The sequence below is a fragment of the Nicotiana tabacum genome, chromosome 20 (assembly GCF_000715075.1).
Source record: "Nicotiana tabacum cultivar K326 chromosome 20, ASM71507v2, whole genome shotgun sequence".
Lineage (NCBI taxonomy): Eukaryota > Viridiplantae > Streptophyta > Magnoliopsida > Solanales > Solanaceae > Nicotiana > Nicotiana tabacum.
Window position 1 is genome coordinate 160,259,474 of NC_134099.1, and position 20,281 is coordinate 160,279,754.

General features: G+C 33.0%; 1 protein-coding gene across 1 annotated transcript; it reads right to left on the reverse strand.

Annotated features, from left to right (window-relative positions):
- Window positions 1-8,507: 8,507 nt before the first annotated feature.
- On the reverse strand, window positions 8,508-13,700 carry LOC107795241 (uncharacterized). Its single transcript, XM_075239860.1, has 10 exons — window positions 13,488-13,700; window positions 12,306-12,439; window positions 11,611-11,813; window positions 10,491-10,772; window positions 10,353-10,411; window positions 10,234-10,270; window positions 10,075-10,146; window positions 9,814-9,968; window positions 9,543-9,674; window positions 8,508-9,299 (listed from the first exon to the last, which is right to left on the reverse strand). Exons 4-8 carry the CDS (start codon window positions 10,646-10,648, stop codon window positions 9,881-9,883), a joined length of 414 nt encoding a protein of 137 aa, XP_075095961.1. The 5' UTR covers window positions 10,649-10,772; window positions 11,611-11,813; window positions 12,306-12,439; window positions 13,488-13,700; the 3' UTR covers window positions 8,508-9,299; window positions 9,543-9,674; window positions 9,814-9,880.
- Window positions 13,701-20,281: the final 6,581 nt, after the last annotated feature.

A 20,281-nucleotide genomic window follows, 5' to 3' on the forward strand; every position in this document is an offset into this window, starting at 1 on the left:
GTGCTGTGGGGTTCCAGGAACTGTCTTTTCATGTCTAATCCCATGACTTGAACAATACTCTTCAAATTCCCTTGAAGTGTACTCACCTCCATTGTCACTTCGGAGGCGCTTTAGCTTTCGACCCGTCTCCCTTTCTACTAGAGCATGAAATTTCTGGAAAACTTGAAACACTTGATCTTTGGTTTTCAAAATATAAACCCATAATTTTCGTGAAGCATCATCAATAAAAGTAACAAAATATTTGTTACCGCCCATTGATTCAATTTCCATTGGGCCGCAAACATCAGAATATACTAAATCAAGTATATTCAATTTTCTTTCAGACGATGTCTGAAATGAGACTCTGTGCTGCTTACCAAATAAACAGTAGTCACAAGGTTTTACAGTTGTACCTTTGGCATAAGAAATGAGTGATTTCTTGGCAAGAATCTTCAATCCCTTCTCGCTCATATGACCCATTCTTTTGTGCCATAAATCTACAGAAATCTCATCTTGTGCCGCGTTCAATTCACCTTGGCATATTTCTGCATTTGTCCTGTACAACGTGCCACGAGCAACTCCCTTTGCAATCACCAATGATCCCTTAGTGAGTCTCCACTTTTGATTTGCAAAATAACTCTCGTATCCATCTCGGTCTAAAGCAATTCCCGAGATCAAGTTCATCCGCAAATCAGGTACATGCCGCACATCCTTTAGAACCAATGTGCATCCGATATTTGTTTTGATACAAATGTCACCAATCCCCGCAATCTTTGAGTAACTTGTGTTACCCATTTTCACTGTGCCGAAATCACCTGCTACATATCTGCAAAAAGATCTCTTACCGGTGTGGCATGGTGAGATGTCGCTGTGTCAACCACCCATTCCAACTCTGGACCTGACAGGTGCATGCATTCCTCTTCCTCATTTATAAAGAGGACAACATTATCATTATTTTGCACCATGGCGGCTGTGTTGTCGTCATTCTTCTGGCCACTGGTTTCACCTTTGCCCTTCCTTGGATTTGGGCAATCTCTTTTGAAGTGACCTGGTTGATTACAGTTGTAGCAATTTCTGACTCTTGATTTGGATCGTTTCTTTGACTTCCCACGAGCTCCGGATCTACCATAGTTGTTCGAACTCCTTTGATAACTCCTGCCTCTACCTTCTGTGATGAGAGCATGTCCTTGATTTTCAGGCTTCTTTCTCATCTTCTCATTGAGTAGAAGAGCCGATGTGACATCTTTCAACTCAATAGTAGTCTTACCGTGCAGGATGGTTGTTGCCAAATTATCGTACGAAGATGGCAACGAGTTCAATAGCAAAATGGCTTTATCTTCTTCCTCGATTTTCACTCCGAGGTTGGCAAGCTGTGTGATTAGTCCGTTAAACACATTTAAATGTGACAAAAAATTCGTACCTTCACTCATGTGTAGGGCGTATAACTGCTTCTTCAGGTACAATTTATTTGTCAGCGTTTTGGACATGTATAGGCTTTCCAACCTTGTCCAAATTCCACGTGCAGTATCTTCATCAATGATGTTATTTACCACATCATCTGATAAGTGCAACCTGATTGCACTAGCAGCTCTTTCATCCAAGTCAGCCCAATCCTCAGCTTTCATGGTATCAGGCTTTTTGGAATCAACATCTAGAACCTTGTGTAATCCTTGTTGGATGAGCAGATCTCTCATCCTTCTTTGCCATGTTGAGAAACCGTTATCTCCGTTGAATTTTGCTACCTCGTACTTTACTCCGGACATTTTTATTTTTCACCAAGTATAGTACTACCGACAGTGAATAGTATTTCAGTGAACGAGCAGAACCTGTGCTCTGATACCAGTTGTTGGGAATAAATCCCTTACCAAAATAATATTCAAGGTAATAAAGCGGAATAATAATGTAGCACCGAGATACGGTAATTAACAAGAATAAAAGAGTAACAATGACACCAAAATTTTTACGTGGAAAACCCTTCTGAATAAGGGAAAAAACCACGACCCCGAGAGGAGCAACTGATATCACTATAGTAAGGAATTTTACACTTTGTAGGTCAGAGGTAAATACTCCAAAGACCACTACAACACTCAAAAGAAATAACCCTCTTTTGATATTCTCACCTCACTACAATATCGCTCACTCTCTATTTTCTTCACAGACTATTTTCTTATACCTTGTCTGTGAAACCTCACTCTTTCTTTCTCTCTTTGTTGGTGTGAAGAAATGAGAGTTGAAGCTCTCCTTTTATAGCCAAAGCTTCACCCTCTAAAGCCTACAATATTTGACAATTTACACACACTTTTCACAATTCAACAAAGTTGGCTACCAAACCAAAGAAATTCAACAAGGTTGGCTACCAAACCAAACTAATTCAACAAGGTTGGCTACCAACCAAACCAAGTCAACAAGGTTGGCTACCAAACCAAAGAAAACTCTTATTAGGCACATGCCTAATACTTCTTCAATGAGATGGACATCATCAGTAAGGTCTGCGTACACACTACCCTCCCCAGATCCCACTAAGTGGGATTATACTGGGTTGTTGTTTTTGTTGTTGTAGTTTTTTTATTTTGCCATTCAATAAAATGGATACAAGATTAGAAAGAGATAGTGAAATGGAAAACACAGTGTGCAAGAGAGATAAAAGAGAAAGCCTGCCATGTGGCGCCGTTTTTCCACTTGTCTAATAACTAGAGGTGTCTCATACAAGTTTTGTGGGTTGAGTCTCACTCAAAATAAAATTTCTCAATGAGTTCGAAGGATTTATGAAAATAGCGGCCCACTATGAATTCCTATGCCATTATTTATAGAGCAAAATTCATTTATAGCCCATCGGCCCAAACATATATCACTCGGTAGCCCAAAAATTGCAGTATACATTTTATAGCCCAAAAGTAATTCTAGTGGCTAGCCCAAAAGTGATTAACTAAGAGGCTCAATCTATTATCCCTATCCCTATCCTTGCCCCGTTCTCTTCTATCATCTCGATCCCTCTTTCGCCTCATGTCACGCCTATTCCTGTCAAAATCTTCTTCCTCATCCTTCCCCTCTTACTCTTTGCCTCCAACTCAATCTCCTTCTCTAATTCCTTCACTCTATCTCTACTATCCCTAATTTTCAATGCCGAAATCGGAAAGAGAGGCGAACACCATGGCTGCAAAGATAGATCTCACCACCAACCTTTTCCGGCGGGTATATACAACAGCGAACCACCGTCTGATTGAAACTGACTCAAGTGATCAAAAAGCTTTAGTGTTCAATGTCGTTACGTTACCAACTCCACCAAAATCTGTCAACGAAGCGGTGTGTGCTCTGCAACTTATGGCGGAGTATTCTATTGTTTCCCATTTTTGTACTTTATGAAGGCCATGAACGTTCCCTAACACTGCTTGAATCACCACGACTAGTAGTAAGATCCTGTGAATTGCCTTTAAGAAGAAATTTAACAAAATGAGAAAAAAAAATGAAAGGGGACATAAAAGGGAACGAAAGGAAAATGGGAAGAGAGAGGCTTTACAGGAAAGTTTCTGAAAGTGATAATTGGAAACAAAATACAAACTAAACAAACTATCACTATACAAAAGATATAAAAAATAGACTATCATTATACAAAATATATACTAAATAGACTATCATTATGCAAAATAGACAGTCACCATACAAAATATATACAACATAGACTATAACTATACAATTTATATACAAAATAAAATAATATACTAAATAGGCTGTCACTATACAATTTATATACATTAAACTGTCATTATACAAAAAATATATAAAATAGAGTGTCTCTATACAAAAATATACAAAATAGGCTGTCACTATATAAAATAGACTGTCACTATACAAAATAGACTGTCAATATACAAAAAATATACAAAACAGATTGTCACTATCCAAAAATATACAAAGTAGATATTTCGGGCTATTGGATGCAATAAGTTTGGGCCGAAGGGCCATTTCTTGTAAGTGAAAAAAAAAATGGGCTATTAAAACTTTGAAGGGCTATAGAGGGTAGTTTTCTCTTATTTATATCCGATGATCGCAAGGTATAAGGGCATCTCCAACCTTTACCCCATTTTTGGCCCCCAAAATGGAATTTTCCCTATTTTGGGGACAACTTACTCCAACTATTCCCCCATTTCTTTCTCCAAACTTTTTTATATTCTTCTCTCTCTTCTATATTATATTATTATCTTTCATTTCAATTTTATTTTTTAATTTCCATTAAACAAATTCCATCTTTTATTTTTATTAATTTGTAATTTTCATTAAAACAATTCCATAAAATTTTAAATAATATAATTTGTAAGCAATTATTATAGATTAACTAATAATTTAAATAAAAGTGAAATCATTGCGATACAAGATTAATTAAATACATATTACATAACGATAAAATTCATTCGAAATACTACATAAATATTCAACTTCAACCTCTAGTATTCTCCAATAAATGATCTATTAATGCATTACGAAGTGCAAAATGAGCATCTTTGTCCTTAATTCTTCTATGTGCAAAATGAGCATCTTTGAGATAATTATATATTTTTTGTACAATTATAACTTATAATAAAATTAACTTATAATTTTACATAAAAATAATAAATGCACGAAAATTAGTTTATCAAAATTATACACTAAAGTTAAGATGTAAAATTAATATTATAAAGACATTACATAAACATAATTAGGTATATATAAATAGATAAATTAAAAGATTAAATAATAATAAAAAAGAGATGAATAGTAATGGGGGAGATGAATAGTGTACCCCATATTTGAGGGAACACCATTCATCCCCATTTTGGGGACAAAAATGGGGGAGAGTTGGAACTAAATTACCCCAAAAGTTGCCCCCATTATGAGGAATGAGGGTAAGGTTGGAGATGACCTAAATAAAAAAGGAGCAAGATTATTTTTAGCTCGTGGCCGAAATTATTTATATTTGATAATCGCAAAAGTATATAAAATTTATCTCTTTCTCTCTCTCTCTCTCTCTCTCTCTATATATATATATATATATATATATATATATATATATTATTTTGAGAGTGGCTATACAACTGTCTTCCTAAAAAATTAGTACTATTTTCCAAGTATTACTTTAATGTGTACACACCAAATAAAAATGTAATGACCCGACCTGTCGTTTTGAGTATTAGAGCCACATTCCCCTATTTGATACTTCTTGTATGATTGTTTGATATTTTATGACTTGCAGGGAGAAGGTTCGGAAGTGAATTGTAACACTTAGTTCTATTTTGGAAGCCTTAAGTTGGAATAGTTGACCAAGGTTTGACTTCTGAGTAACCGACCCCAGATTGGTTATTTGAGAGTTCCAATGGATTCATATAATTATTTTTGGACTTGGGCGTGTGTACGGATATGATTTTGGATATTCCTTGAAGATTTTGATTTTTTGTCGAAAGTTGATAATTTGAAAATTTTGAGAGTTCATAAGTTTGACCGATAGTTGATTTTGAGGTTACCGGAATCTAATTGTTGTCCCGGAACATAGGATAGATTCGGGTTGTTATATGGAACTTGTATACAAAATTTCGTTGAGAGTCGAGGTGTGTAGGCATGAATCGTACGCTTGGTTGGAAGTTTAGAAGTTCTTGAACTTAAGAAAAGTTCAACATGGGGTTTGATCATCTATTCTTAGATGCGATATTTTTGTACATGTTGGGAGGCCTTGGGTAGGTCCTGGTAGTGTTTATGGATTTATTGGTACGATTGAACGGGATCTCGAGGGACTCGGGTGAGTTTCGGACCATCCGGAGCATGTTTGTAATGGTTGATTTTTGCTGGTGTCTAGTGTGCATCGCATATGCAGTAGTAGAATCGCATTCGCGAAGAAGGAATTTGGCCTTCGCATTCGCGAAGGTGAAGTCGCGTTCACAAATAGGTTGGGTCATTGGCCTGCGCATTAGCGAAAGAGCTGGTTGCATTCACGAAAAAGTGAGGCGGATGGCCTTTGCGATCGTGAGACTCTTGTCGTGTTCGCGGAGGAGGATTTTTGGGCGTGGCAGATTGTGCTTCGCGAACGCGAGGCAATGGTCGTGTTCGAGAAGGGTATCGCTGGCAGGAGATATTTAAGTCCAGTTTCGAAATTTCCCTATTTTTTTATATTTTTGAGTTTTGGAGAACGAGAGAAGTAGATTCTGAAGAGGGATTTCACTATTATCTTGAAGGTAAGTAGTTAGATTTGATCATATATCTTTATTCCCCATGGATTTCTATACCTAAAATAAAGACTTTTAAATTAAATTTTGGAGTTTCTGTCTACAACTTAAGAGAGTATATATTGAGGTTTTAGGCATCGATTTGGACTTGAATTTGAAAGCTAAATACATATTTGAACTCGTGGGATTATAGATAAGCGGGATCTACCCCTAGACTCGAGTTTTGAACATGTATGCCCAGGTTAATTTTTGTTAACTTTTTAAAAATTGATCAAAGATTGAAACTTTATTGTTTGGACTTGGTTCATATGGGTTTATTTGACTTATTTGAGTATTATTTGGTTAGATTTGAGCTGGTTGGAAGTAATTTCTAAAGGAAGGGCGATTTTGGAGGGTTGATTTGGCTTCCAAAGGTAAGTATCTTGACTAGGCTTGGCTGAGGGAATCTACCTTAAGAAATTGTCCATATTTGATTATTTGCTATGTTTTGAGGGAGTTGTATATGCGTGGTGAGCATATATGTGAGTGCCATGGGATATTCATGATCAAGTAGATTTCTAGGCTATTTTGTGCCTTGATTCTACTGCATATGCTATTTATAACTTGTTATCTCTCTTATATGACTATGTGAGCTCTCTTTGTTATGCTAGAAATCCATATTACCTTGTTGATCGGAAATGGCTATTCTTGGCATCTTGTTCTACCTGATTTACCCGTAGTCATATTATTCACTTGCCTACATCATTGTATCTATATTTCTCATGTCCATACATCTCCTTTATATTATTTATGGCACATATGTATATATTTTGTATATGGAAACTCTTATATGGACTGAGGCACGTGAGTTGTCCATGCAATTAGTATGGTTGAGGCACGTGAGATGTCTATGCGATTAGTATGATTAAGGCACGTGAGTTGTCTGTGCTAGTGATATTGTTATGAGCACGTGAGTTGTCCGTGCAGCGTATTGATTTCGATCCGTCCCTTCGAATTCAGGTGATCACCCATTGTACCTTGGGCCTTGCATGCGCATATTTAAAGGACACTTGGGGAGTGTCGGCTGTTGGAGGAGTCTTATTCATTCATGGTCATTATAGACTCTTATACTTTGCATTTATAATAATGCTCTGTGATGTATATCATCTTTTTATGTTGATTCGATGAACTAATGTGAGTTTTGATCATCTCTTATCCGAAAGCATGTTATTGTCTCTGTTAGTTGTAACAAATCATCTTATACACTATTTCTGCTAGATTCTTATGTTGTATTTATTTATGGAATGTTCAGGTTATGATAGTAAGTATTAGTTGACTAATATCAATTGACCAATCTCGCCAGTACTTTGCCGAGGTTAGTCTTGATACTTACAGAGTACATTCGGTCTGTTTTACTTATACTGTACTTCTGCATATTTTTGTGCAGATCCAGGTATTGGCACGAGCAGAGCTGAGGGGTAGATCATTGCAGTGCTAGGAGACTCGAGGTAGTGCAGCCTGCTCATCAGCAGACGTCGGAGTCACCATCTTTTCCTATTTTGAGAATGTTGTTTATTTCGGACAGTGTTGTATTTCTTCTTACTATTGTACTTCTGACACTCTTAGAGCTTATGTACTCATTGACACCAATTTTTGGGAGGATTGTATTACGATTTTCCGCTTGATGGTGCTGTTCTAAATGTATTTATGCTATAAATCATTGTTAGACCTGTTATGTTGTGTCATCATGACCGTGGGATTTTAGAGTATGACTAAAAAAGAAAAGGAAGTTTTCAAAGTAATCTGCAGTAATTGACCGGCCTAAAGTCCTCAAAAGGAGTCAACGGGATGATTAAAACTAACAAAAACGGGGTGTGTGTGTGTGTTTTATATGTGTGAACCAAAACTCTCTGAACTCTCTGGTAGAAATCCTAAGATACAAATGTCATACCCAACACATTTGGACTATATTTGAAGTCATGCTCAGCTCAATTCACTGCCAGAGGAACGAATTTTTTAATAATATTGAACTAATGAGCTTAACTAAAGTGACATGAACAATAAGAATTAATATAATCGATCCTAACTTGTTTGAGATTGAGGTATTATTGTTGTCGGCATTGATGTGGTATTTATGTACTTAGCTCAAGTCAATTACTTTTCTCAAGTACAAAAGAGCATTATGATAGGTACTAGGAATTAAGTTTCTATTCCCCATTTGGCTATGTTTATTATACTTCAATGCGACAATGTTCTTATGATGGAGGTGATTAGGAGTTAATACTTTTCCGTAGATTTAATATTAATGCTCAATTTCAGGTCTATAGAGAAACAAAATGCCCTTGAGCTGTGGGAAAAGATTGAATAAAAATGAATATTCTTCTAGCTTTATGAATTTCATACATGCCATTGAGGGGTTTGTCCCCATTGCTGGCTTCTTTAACTTTCAGAAGAAGCAAGAATTTCCTATTCGGTCTATTTTTGAGAAAACAATAAATAAAACTAAAGAAAAATCTGTGTCCTATAACTCTACTTCATTTTCCTCCATCGGAACAAAAACGAAAGGCATTTTCTGGTCCCCTGAGCTGAGGGTGCAGGGAGATGTACCCCGACAAAATAAAAGAATGAAAGGCCGCTTTGCGTTGGATGCCTCTGTTGTTGTCTGGGAGAGCGTCGAAGCTTGCTTCTTCTCTAGAGCATTAATTGATCTCTCATAATTCTTCTAATTAAAGCCTATGATCTTTTCTATCTATGCAATACAATATTTACATGGCTGAAATAGAATTTGAGCCTGTGTTGGCTTCTTTTGCTGTGCCTAATTCTAGCATATCTGCTGCTGCAGAATGAGGCTTGACAGAAGTATCTAAGTTGTGATGATTCCCTTCATGTCGTGCTTCGAAAGACCAAACGAGGACTAATGCTACCATTACAACTGCGAGGAAAACAAGTCCTCCCCATACCAAATGCGCGCTTTTCTTCAATGGTTTGCAATGTTTGTCAATGATATCGTCGAATGCATTAAATACTGTGTCACACTGAGTTAAGTTTTCCATTCCAGGGTACACGTCGAGGATTTTCTGGAGAGCAATTGTGTATGCCTCCACATTGTTGAAATCTCTAGGGGAGACCATCACTCAACATCCTTAAGAACTTCATCAAAGAAACGAGGGTTCAGATCAAAGGTAATGGAGAACTAATTCATGATGCTGATTATGGGGCCAATTTCATCTATAATCACTCAACTCTATTCGTAGAGTCACAGAACTATAGTAGGTAAAGTTCAATTACTTTAGTGTGACGAGAAACAATTGTGATTTTAGTGTTATAGTAGTGGATAAAGTTCAGTAATTACAATTCGTGATCATGTGCAAACTTATAGAATTTTGTACTTACCCCAGGGAGATCCCCTATTCGAATTGTAGTAGATGAACAGTTCCGTGGCTGGTAGTTGTATTCTGGTGGACCGGAGAAAGGATTGCAGATTTGTGCAACATTTCCATAATCTGTAGATAACCTTTGGTTCACCTGCAGTTATCCAACATTGATAAATACGATGGAATCTTTATTGACAATGGAAATGTGAAGGGCATTGAAATATTTATGTGTGCGCGCGCATGGCTTGATTTATTATATGGTAAGAAATAATATGAATTTTCAAGTTTACCTCGTTAACTATTCGATGTACCCCTTCACTGACATCATAAAGGATTGATTCAGCTGAAACCAATTCATCACAGGGAAGAATTGAGCTCAAACTGCTGTTGTAGGGATCTGACTGGAAATTTTCTAGTGCATGCACTGCATGTATCTCCAGCAAAGCTGCAAAAATCATTTTCTATAATTTATTAGAATCCAAAGTAAATACAGTTTGGTAATGAAATAAATATATATCAGCAAAGAATTGGTTGAGAATAGTTTTTCTTACTTGTCTAAGAAGTAATAAATGCCAAAAAGAAACCAACACAGAGTTGTAAAGATCCAACACAATGTAATGAGCCTGCATTAATCAATTACAAGAATGTATCAGAATTTTGTACAGTACAGTATTTTTGTCTTTTATTTGATTTTGACATAACATACTTACAATTTAAGGGTTCTTCTAAATTTGAATATCCCAAATACTGCAATTAAAATACTCACACCGTTAGTCACTGTACTTAACCAATGCAAAAATATAAAAAGATCAAACTAGATAGAGTTTACCTGATAGGGAAATTACAGCAACCAAGTATAGAGAAATAACCACTGTAGTCACTATGTACCTGTATGCGCGGATCCGGATTATTTGAGCAGTAAATTCCGAATACTGAATGATTAAACAAATTAAGGAGAGAGACTTACACTATCTTGAGAAGTTTCTCGATTAGTCGTCTATTTTTTCTGGCTTCTCTATGTATATCATCAGCCTGTCTGTCAAGACTCTGAGATGTAGGAATCAAGAAGTGAGCTGCTTCTTTGCCTAAATCAGTTCCTTCTAAGCCATTATTCATTTCTTTCATGGCTTCGGTTGTAGTGTAAATGGTCTCTGATGCCCCATCTGCTGTATCTATTATAATGTCCACTACTGTATCAGTTCTTGAATGAAACTTTTCGTTCCCTCCTAGAACAAGGCCTGTTGCTGTTCTGTGAAAATTGTAAAAGGTGTTTCAGTTGCTTGAATCTTGCATAGTAGTATACTGCTCCCTCCGTTACAATTTATGTGAACCTATTTTCTTTTTATTTAGTGTCAAAAAGAATAAAACAATTTATCTTTATTCAATAATTTATAGCCACACAAAATATATGTGCCTCATTTTACTCCACAAGTTCAAAAGTCTTCTTTTTTTTTTCATTAAATTCGTGCCCAGTCAAATAGATTTACATAAATTGAAACGGAAGGAGTAGTATTCAAGAAATAAACTATCCATTAGGAGAATGACTTTTTCTTATCACTCTCTCCGTCTGGCAACATTCGAATGTCAAGAGTTAAACGAGTTTTTTCTTTGACCATAATTTTTCATATTCCTTTTAAATATTTTAAATTGTTAATTATTGTGACTTGTAGTAATATTTACTTAGTTTTCAAATATATGAATTTTCAAAAAACTTAAAGATTCTAATATGAATTTACAGTTGAAATTAAAAAAATATTAACTCCCAAAATCTGAAACTGTCTCACATAAATTGAGATAGAGGAAGTATTAACTCAACTCTATCTATTATAACTGTAAAGTCACTCAATTATTTTTTACCACATTAAAATAACTCTTTAATATAAAAAGTAATTAACGTCAGAAAACTCAAGCCCCTATAACTAACTATAGAGTTGCTTTGATGGATGTTGTTATAGTTGCTAAAATTTAGTAACTTTACTGTTATTATGAGAAAAATTAGTTTGTGACTTTAATGTTATAGTAGATAATGTTACCTTTCTATACACACATTTTAAGCCCTTGATGCAAAGAATTGTAAAGTAACTTACATGGCTAAAATTGTCAAGAAAATGGCTGAGAGAATAAGGCAGCGATAGTAGTGTTCACTATGACAAGTTGATCTCTTTTTGAGCTTTCTGTTCTTTCTTTTGCAGCAAAGGATTGAAGCAAGAAGAAATAGTCAATATCCTAAGCCAAACAAGAGCCACACCACAGCAATGGCATAGCCATATATACCTGTAAAGATGGTTGACTGCACCAAATATTAAAATTTAGCTTCTTGAAATAAACTTGTTTCCTACATGACCCAATCTTTCTAACATCCGTACCTAATATCTTGAAATTTAACAAAGTTATTCACATAAGAATCAAAATGATGTACTAATAATTGATAGTACTACTATAAGTGAAACGGCAAAAAGTTTAGAAAATATTTTTCCTATTCGAATTTATCATAGCGATAAATGTAGTTTAACAATGGAATAGCAATTCAAAAATAATTAGTAGGATAGTTTATCCTAAATTGGGAAAATATGGTTTTCGTAAAAAACGTAAAATAATTAATATAATATTTCAAATGTAAAGAAAAATCAATAGCTAAATTTAGAAAGGAAAATAATATTTTAGGTGACATATTAACTACATAGAAGAAAGAGTTTAACTCTTTTTACACTATGTAACTTGTACTTGCTAGTTGCTATAACATGTTAAATCATATTGATAGTGTAAAATTTTGCTAACTTACACTCCAATAATGTTTCTCCGTAATGTCATATCCTCCTTTATATTACTTGAAATTGTCCAAAGGATCAATCCTCACAGTATCATCTGATTGCTGTATGGATCCTGACTCATTCTCTATTTCAACCAATTTTTTTTCTGCAAAATTAAAAAAAATCATTTTGCACAAAAAATGAGAAGAAAACAGGAATGATTAATACACTTTCAGCTAGCTGGGACATAAGTTGCAAAAATGAACAGCGTTTAATTGATAATGCAAGGTTTGCAATAGCGCCCTTAAATATTTCCAAACTCTCGTATGCCTAATTTTGTGATGATAAATGATAATATACCCCAATGGGAAAAGTAGGCTAGGGTTTTGAATATTTATTTACATCTCACTATCGCACGATTAAAATGTTATTTTATGCCTTTGTTTCTCAACCACGTTATTTGTTTCAAATGTCATAAAATATTTAATATTTTAAAAACCACTATCACTGAATTTTATTTATTTTAATACACTTTAAAAATATTTATATAATTATATCATTATAAATTAAAGTAATCACAAATGATTTGTATGATAAATTATTAAGTAATTCGAAAAATAAATAATAACTAATCCGATGTAGTAATGTGTTAAACTACACTGATAGGGTAATAATATACTATTAGTATATATCACCTAGATCCTTTTAAATATATGTCTGTATTGTTGAATGTTGCAAATTTTATGTATTTTATAAATATTTTTTAATTAAAATCTTATAAACTAATAATCAAATTGATCATTAATAATAGCAAAGTATCAAATATAGAAAGGAAGGAGCAAGTTCAAAATTGATGAAAACCTAACCTAACTTTCTCTGTTTTTTTCTTTTGTGTAGCAATCAGGGTAGACTAGACTGTAGCCCCATTTTAGTATCATCTTCTTTCTTCCTTTCAATTGATGTGACTAGTTTGATTCGACATATATTTTTCTTTTAAAATTTTTTTTAAAATTTATAATCGTCATAATATTTGTGTAGCTATAAAATATTTAAAACTTATAATCTTAAATATTCTATAGTTAAATGAGTAAAACAAAAGGTTCAAAATTAAATTATTTTTAAATATAAAAATATATGATTCTTTTTAAAAAATAAACAAAGAAGGGATGTTACAAGAAGAAAAACGAGAGAAATTAATGGTTCTCACTTCTCACCTGGTTTAATTATTTGTCCATCAAGACTACTTAAGTTGAAGGAAATGAGGATAGCAACCAGTAGCAGGGATAACCCCACTTTCCTCCTTTGCATCCATTCCATCTTCTAACCTGTAACCTGTCAACTGCCAATTAACTATTTATTGCGACAAATACTAATTAATTTGACTTTTACTTCAAGAAACACACGCAGACAAACAAAAAGAGAGAAAAAAAAAAGAAGATGGAGCACGTCACTTGAGAATTAATTACTAAATTGGGTTTGTAAATATGGAATTTGAAGTATTTCTTATATATAAGAATAATGATATGATCATTCTTAATACAAATTAAAAATATATATTATAATAATTCTCATACTATTGTTAGAATAAGCTATCATTGAAAAACCAAATATGGTCCTGAGCCGACGATAACAATATTCTATCCTCACAAAAATAAGATCTGCGTAACACACTATTCTCTACCCTATGGTATGAGATAATATTGAATATATATGTCATTATTGTTGTTGATGGAAAACCAATTATGGATATGTTACAACATATCCGATGTTCTGAACAATAAAGGCCAGAAAAGAAAAAGAAGAAATTAAAGAAAGGAAAATGTAATTGTAGTATCATTCATTTCTTCTACTTCCTCCACCAAACTGCTCATAGGACCGATACTACTACACTAACCTACCCCCACTGTCCACACAATCCCATCCCACCTCACGCCCAACGCAAAAAGATAACCAAATATTATCTCTGTATTAATTTATGTAGCCGAGTCTATACTCGATATCAGTAGCTAATAAAATATGATATTAAGAATACAGTAAAAAATTAAAAGTTTTCAAATATAAAAACTATTTTTTTAAAACATATATAAAAAATAATAACACATAATATGAAACATCGAAAATATTAGACTTTAAGTACAAATCTCTTTCACGTATACATACACATTATAATAAAATCTTGAAAGATAGCTAACAAGAGATCATAGGAAGGGAGAGGGGAAAGAGGAGTTACCAAAAAACCAAAAAGGAATTTAGAATCTAAACTCCTATTCAGGTAAGAAAAAAATATTTTCAGACTTATTCATAAAGGAGAAGGATATCTGAAGTTTTTAGGTCATTTTCTTCACGTACGAGGTATACACGTTAGCCAAAATTTTCAACCATTTTAGAGTAATTTTGATTTCCAACTAATCTTTGAAAGTGCTTAATCAGAATCCTATAATTAAGAAGAGACAACAAAACAAGAAAAAAAAAAATATATACACACACACACAATCTAAGAAAGAATTGTCATCTGAGTAGCAAAAACTCTATCTCTGGCTTTCTTCTTCAGCTAGCACTGTGCTTTCTTCGAGGCTTTTCGTCTATACACAACTCAAGGAGATAGCCAAGCTTCTTGTTTTTTGAAGGTGAAGATGATATATATATATATATATATACCAGAATAAAGGGGATTACAAAATAATAAAATATAAAGATGTTGTCTAGTAATATATTCTCCTCCTTCTTTGAAACCTTCTTCTCTGATAGTGGGAGTAGATTGACTGATGATACCTGAATATTTCCGATAATAGGTATAATTGTTTTCTATATTTATCTAAACAGATTCTGTTATTTTGTTCTAGGTAGATAAAATGTACTGCTAGATCTATTATAGAATAGAATCCACTATCTATATCTATTATAAATTCTTCTAAATTTTGGGTAAGGCTTCTAGCAAAACTTTCTGGATAGGTGTAGTTGTTGCGGTTATTGGACATTAATAGTAAAAATTCTTTGCAGTTAAATCTTATATTTGTGAAAATCCTACTCGGTACTCTCTCTCTTTTATTCTATAGACTTGTAAAGTTAACATCTTAGCTAAATTATGAACTGTTATTACCCCGTAACTTTTTTTTTTTTATCTCTTCTTCCCAATCGTTTAAAGATTTTACTCTTTTCTTAACTTCTATTTCTTTAACCTCACCCCGGCCATGGTTAAACACTTATACCCTTTCTTTAGCAATTGGGTTTTTTGACCAGTTTTTCCTAGGAATTTACAGGTTAATCCATCATATTTGTTAAGAAATTGGGAAGCTAACAATATACTAAGAGTGTTATATAATAATTTAATGTACAGACATAGTGTTAACTAACTAATAATCATAAGAACAGTAAAATACAAACTAATTAACAATCATAAATTTAGTAAAATACAAACTGGTGTAATGTTTATCAGAAACATAATTTAGATAAATATGAATAACTTACATGCTTATAGGAGAGAGATTTCCCTTTCGGGAAACCCGAAAACCTTACTGAAAACTTTGAAAATTACTTCGTACAAGCTGATGAACTTATTTTTCTTACAAGCTTAGAGGAGGAGGGAAAATTACTATATTATACATAGAGGTATTTTACAAAGATGGTTGAGAGTTTTTTGGATAATTTTTGATGAGAGGATGGGTTTTTCGAATGGTTCTTCTTTTTTCGAATGAATCCTTTTCTCTTCCTTCTTCTCCTTTTATAGATAGAGAGTTTGAGTCGAACTTGAAAACTGGATTTCAAAATGTGTTAGGAATCCATCTATCAAGCTTCGCAGGGTACAACTTTGGGCCCCATCTGCACGTTGCTTTTTCGAAGATCCTTTTTTATGCGCCCTTTTAGTCCACTCAACTTTTTTGTCTTGTCTTTTAGTGTCATTGTCTTGTCACATCTTGTGTCATCTTTTTATCTCCGTCTTTTAGCACAGCTGTCTTCTTTTCTGGTACCCGTCTTTTCTTCGTCTTGTCTTTCTTTCCACGTTTTCATTATTGGTCTGGTCTTGTATTGTTGGTCTTGTTCTTTGCCTTGTTCTGATGGTTTTATGTATCTAGATTATGGATGGCTTCTGAGTCGAAACTCATACCAGAATCATAATCATTCGGGTCTTGGGCATCTTGATAATTTAGATAGTCATTAGTTTCTTCAGAACTTTGCTCCCTTCCTGGATTTAATCTCGGACTTGGACTTCTTGGACTAAGACTTGGGTTTTTAACTATATGCTTGTCTTGTTCTTCTTTTTCTTGGAAAAAATTCTCTAATGTCTGTTTAATTATTTTTTCTATTTTCTCATTTTTTTTCCTTTTTGATATCACTCCCTTTTTCTTTAGCATTTCTCCTTGCGTTAAGGTCTTTGGTAATCTTCTTCTTGATGGACCTTCATCTTCACTTTTTGGCAAAGTGACAGCCATCAACGGATTTGATTTGTCTTTACCGGTTACCGTTTGAACCGGACTAGCTGTATCACTATCCGATACAGTGGATCTTACTGCATTCATTGGGGAATGCACACCCGTCTCATCCATTTTTGTTTGAGATGGAGAACTCTTTGGATTGTTCATTTCTGAATCTGGTTGTGGTATAATCTGAGTCTGCGAGGTTGTCTGTGATTGTGTTAACTCGAACTTCAATGCTTGTATCCTGTGTTCTAATACCTTTACTTGCTCGATGAGCTTCGTCTTTTCTTGTGTCAAGATGTCATTCTTTTGGTTTAATCGTTTGAAGGCTTCTGTCATTGACGAGCAGTGATCGCAAAATATTATTTTACCATCGTCTTTTCGGATGTTGTATTGAGGGGTTTTTTCTGGATTTTTCTTAGAGCTGGGGTAATATAATAATTTGGTCCCAATATTCCTCTTGCATAATCTAATGCTTCGGTAAAATCATTAAATCCCTTAAAAAGAGGTTTTTCTATGTCTTTAATGGAATCTAATACTTCTAACCATGTCTGAAAAATACCTTTTGTTTTTCCATGTATAACTACATAATACTTAAACCTTTTGTCTTGATTTTGTCTGTAAAATATTGACCCAAAGCGTTAAGTGCTGCTATAAAATATTTAGTATCTTTTTTATTATATGATATCCATAAGTTATCAATTAAGCACCTTTGGGGTCTGTCTATGACACATTCTGATAAAATTCTAAAAGACATATTAGATGGTGGAAAAAATATAAGACTATGTTTCCCAAAATTTATTCTTTCTAAATTAGTCTGTTCTAAGAAAGACTGTGGCTTAAAATGGAGATTACCTAAAACTGTCAGTAAATATTTGTCTGAGGGTGAGGCTTGGATGCCCTTCCCTTTGTCTGTAGTCTTTGAAACTGCTGGTCTCATGCTGTACATACAAAATATGCTTTGTTAATTGATCATAATTTTAAGTCGACTTAATTGATCTGCTAAATTATTAGCTTTTCCTTTAATATGTTCAAAAACTAAGTTATATATTGATATAGTATCTATAAAATTTAACCATCTTCTTTTACTGCTATTTTTTGTATTTATTTTTTGATGAAACTTTACTATTGCTTCACAATCAGTTCTAATTGTTACTTCCTTTTTGTTTAATATGTATAATTTAAAACTATTCAATCCATAGATTACTGCTAATATTTCTGCATCTATATTACTCATATTTCCCTTTTCTTTATATTTTCCACTTTGATAAGCACATATTTTTTCTGTATTTTTGTCACTATATTTATTTGGTTTTGCTTTTAAAACTGCTCCCCATCCTTCAAAACTACCGTCTGTTTCTATAATTAAATAGTCTGTTTCTAATGGCATGTTTAAGTCGGGGATATTCCTTATCTTTTCTTTAACTTTTTGTACTAGTTTAATGTCCTCCGTGTTAAAGTGTTTTTGTCCTGTAGAGCCTGTCTTAGCATATAATGGCCCCACTATTTTTCCTAAATCTTTTATAAAATTTCTCATATAGTTCACTATACCTAAGAATTTTTGTAATTCTTTGGTCTTATCTAGTTTATCTGGCATTTCTAGGGCCTTTTTAGCAATATGAGGTTGTAATTTTATTTTTTCATCCCCTAAAATTACTCCTAGAAAGTTTATATAATTTTTGCATAATTCCATTTTCTTTTTACTAATTATTATTCCATTGTCCACAAATAATCTAAATACAGTCTGTAGATGTCGTAAATGTTCTTTAATATCTTTACTAAATACTAATATATCATCTACATATACCAAGACAAATCTCTTATATTCTCCAAATATATTATCCATCTTTCGTTGGAAAATTGATGGAGCTGTCTTTAATCCAAATGGCATTACTAACCATTCAAAATGTCCTTCTGAACAAGTAAATGTCATTCTATTTATTAATTCTGTCTTATCTGGTAGCTTATATCCATCTGTTCTAGTGTTATCATTAAGTCTTTTGTAATTTATTACCATTCTTGCTTTTCCCCTTATTATTTCGCTATGATTTCTGACCATAAAAGCTGCCGACCTATGCTTAGAGGTAGATCTTCTTATTACTCCTAAATTCATAAGTTCTTTAATCTGGATTTTAAAGTCCTCTAAATCTTGGTTTGTAACTTCTATTGATGTTGTTTTTATTGTATATTCTGGATTAATTATATCTAATTTACACATTACTTTATTATTTTTCCAATATTTTAAAGGATTTTCTCCTATTATTTCTATTTCATCTAATATCTTTATTATATTGTCTAAATCCTTTTCGTTTTTTATTATTCCTATTTTTTGTAGTCCTGTTTTAAAATTATACAGTTCTGTTTCTATGTCTATTAAGGTATAATCTTTTTCTAATATATCTCTATTTTCATCTTCTTCTAATATTAAAGTTTTAGATTCTTTTAAGTCTTTACAACATGTATTTTTATCTTTGCAATCTTTACAACATTCTTCTTGGTTTTCTAAGTTGTTCTGGCTTGTATTTAATCTTGTTCTTATTTTGGTTGCAGTTTCTATTGTTTGTACTGGTGTTTGTGTAAGATTTTTAAAGAATATTACTCCATCCCTACTTATTAGACAACTACCATTATTATGTAATATAAAACTTAATCCTATTACAAAATCTATGTTTATATTTAAATCTCTTACCCAAATTTTATCTACTTTATAGCTTGGTTTATAAAAATCTAAGCATGTATTTATAAAACTAATCTGTGATTTATCTATATAATGCTTATATATATTATGAGTTCCATCCATTTGCATGGCTGCAACTGGTTTGTATAAGGTTTTTATTAGATTTGGATCAGATTTGGGGGAGCTATTCTTTTATTTATTATGCATCTTGTGCATCCAGAATCTACTAGAGCTAAGGTTTCTATTTCATAATCTTCTATTTTGATTCTTGTTAGGATTTTTATTGTACTTAACCTTTTATCTTCATTACATATGAGTGCATCATAATTTTCTATACTCATTAGTTCTTCTTCTACTGTTGTTATGCTTTCTTTTATATCTTCTAATTTTTCTTTTCCTTTTTCCATTTTTTGTATTCTTTTTTCTAATTCATTTATTCTGGCTTCTAATGTCATTATTCTCAAGTTTATTGTAGGATTACTTGTCTCTTGATATTTTTCTTCTTTATTTATTTTAGTTTCAAAATCTTTTTATATACAAGTTATACATCCTTCTAAATAGCATAGCTTACATTTAGCTCTTTTATTTCTACTTGGGTACCATTTACATATAAAACATTGGTTACTATCTAACCCTTTATTTCTTTCGAAATTATGGGCACATTCGTCTGATATATTTGCAAAATTATTTTCTTCTAGATTTAGTCTTTCTAATCCCACTTCATTTATTAGATCGTCTTCTTCTGATTCTGAGGTGTCAATCTGGGTTTTTTCTTCTATTTCTACACTTACTATTGAGTATATGCTTTCATTATCTGACATATATTCATCTACATTTATTAAAGTTTCTTGAAAATCTTCTATTAACTGTGAATTCCTTGTTTTATTATTAATTCTCTTTGGACATGTATTCGCCA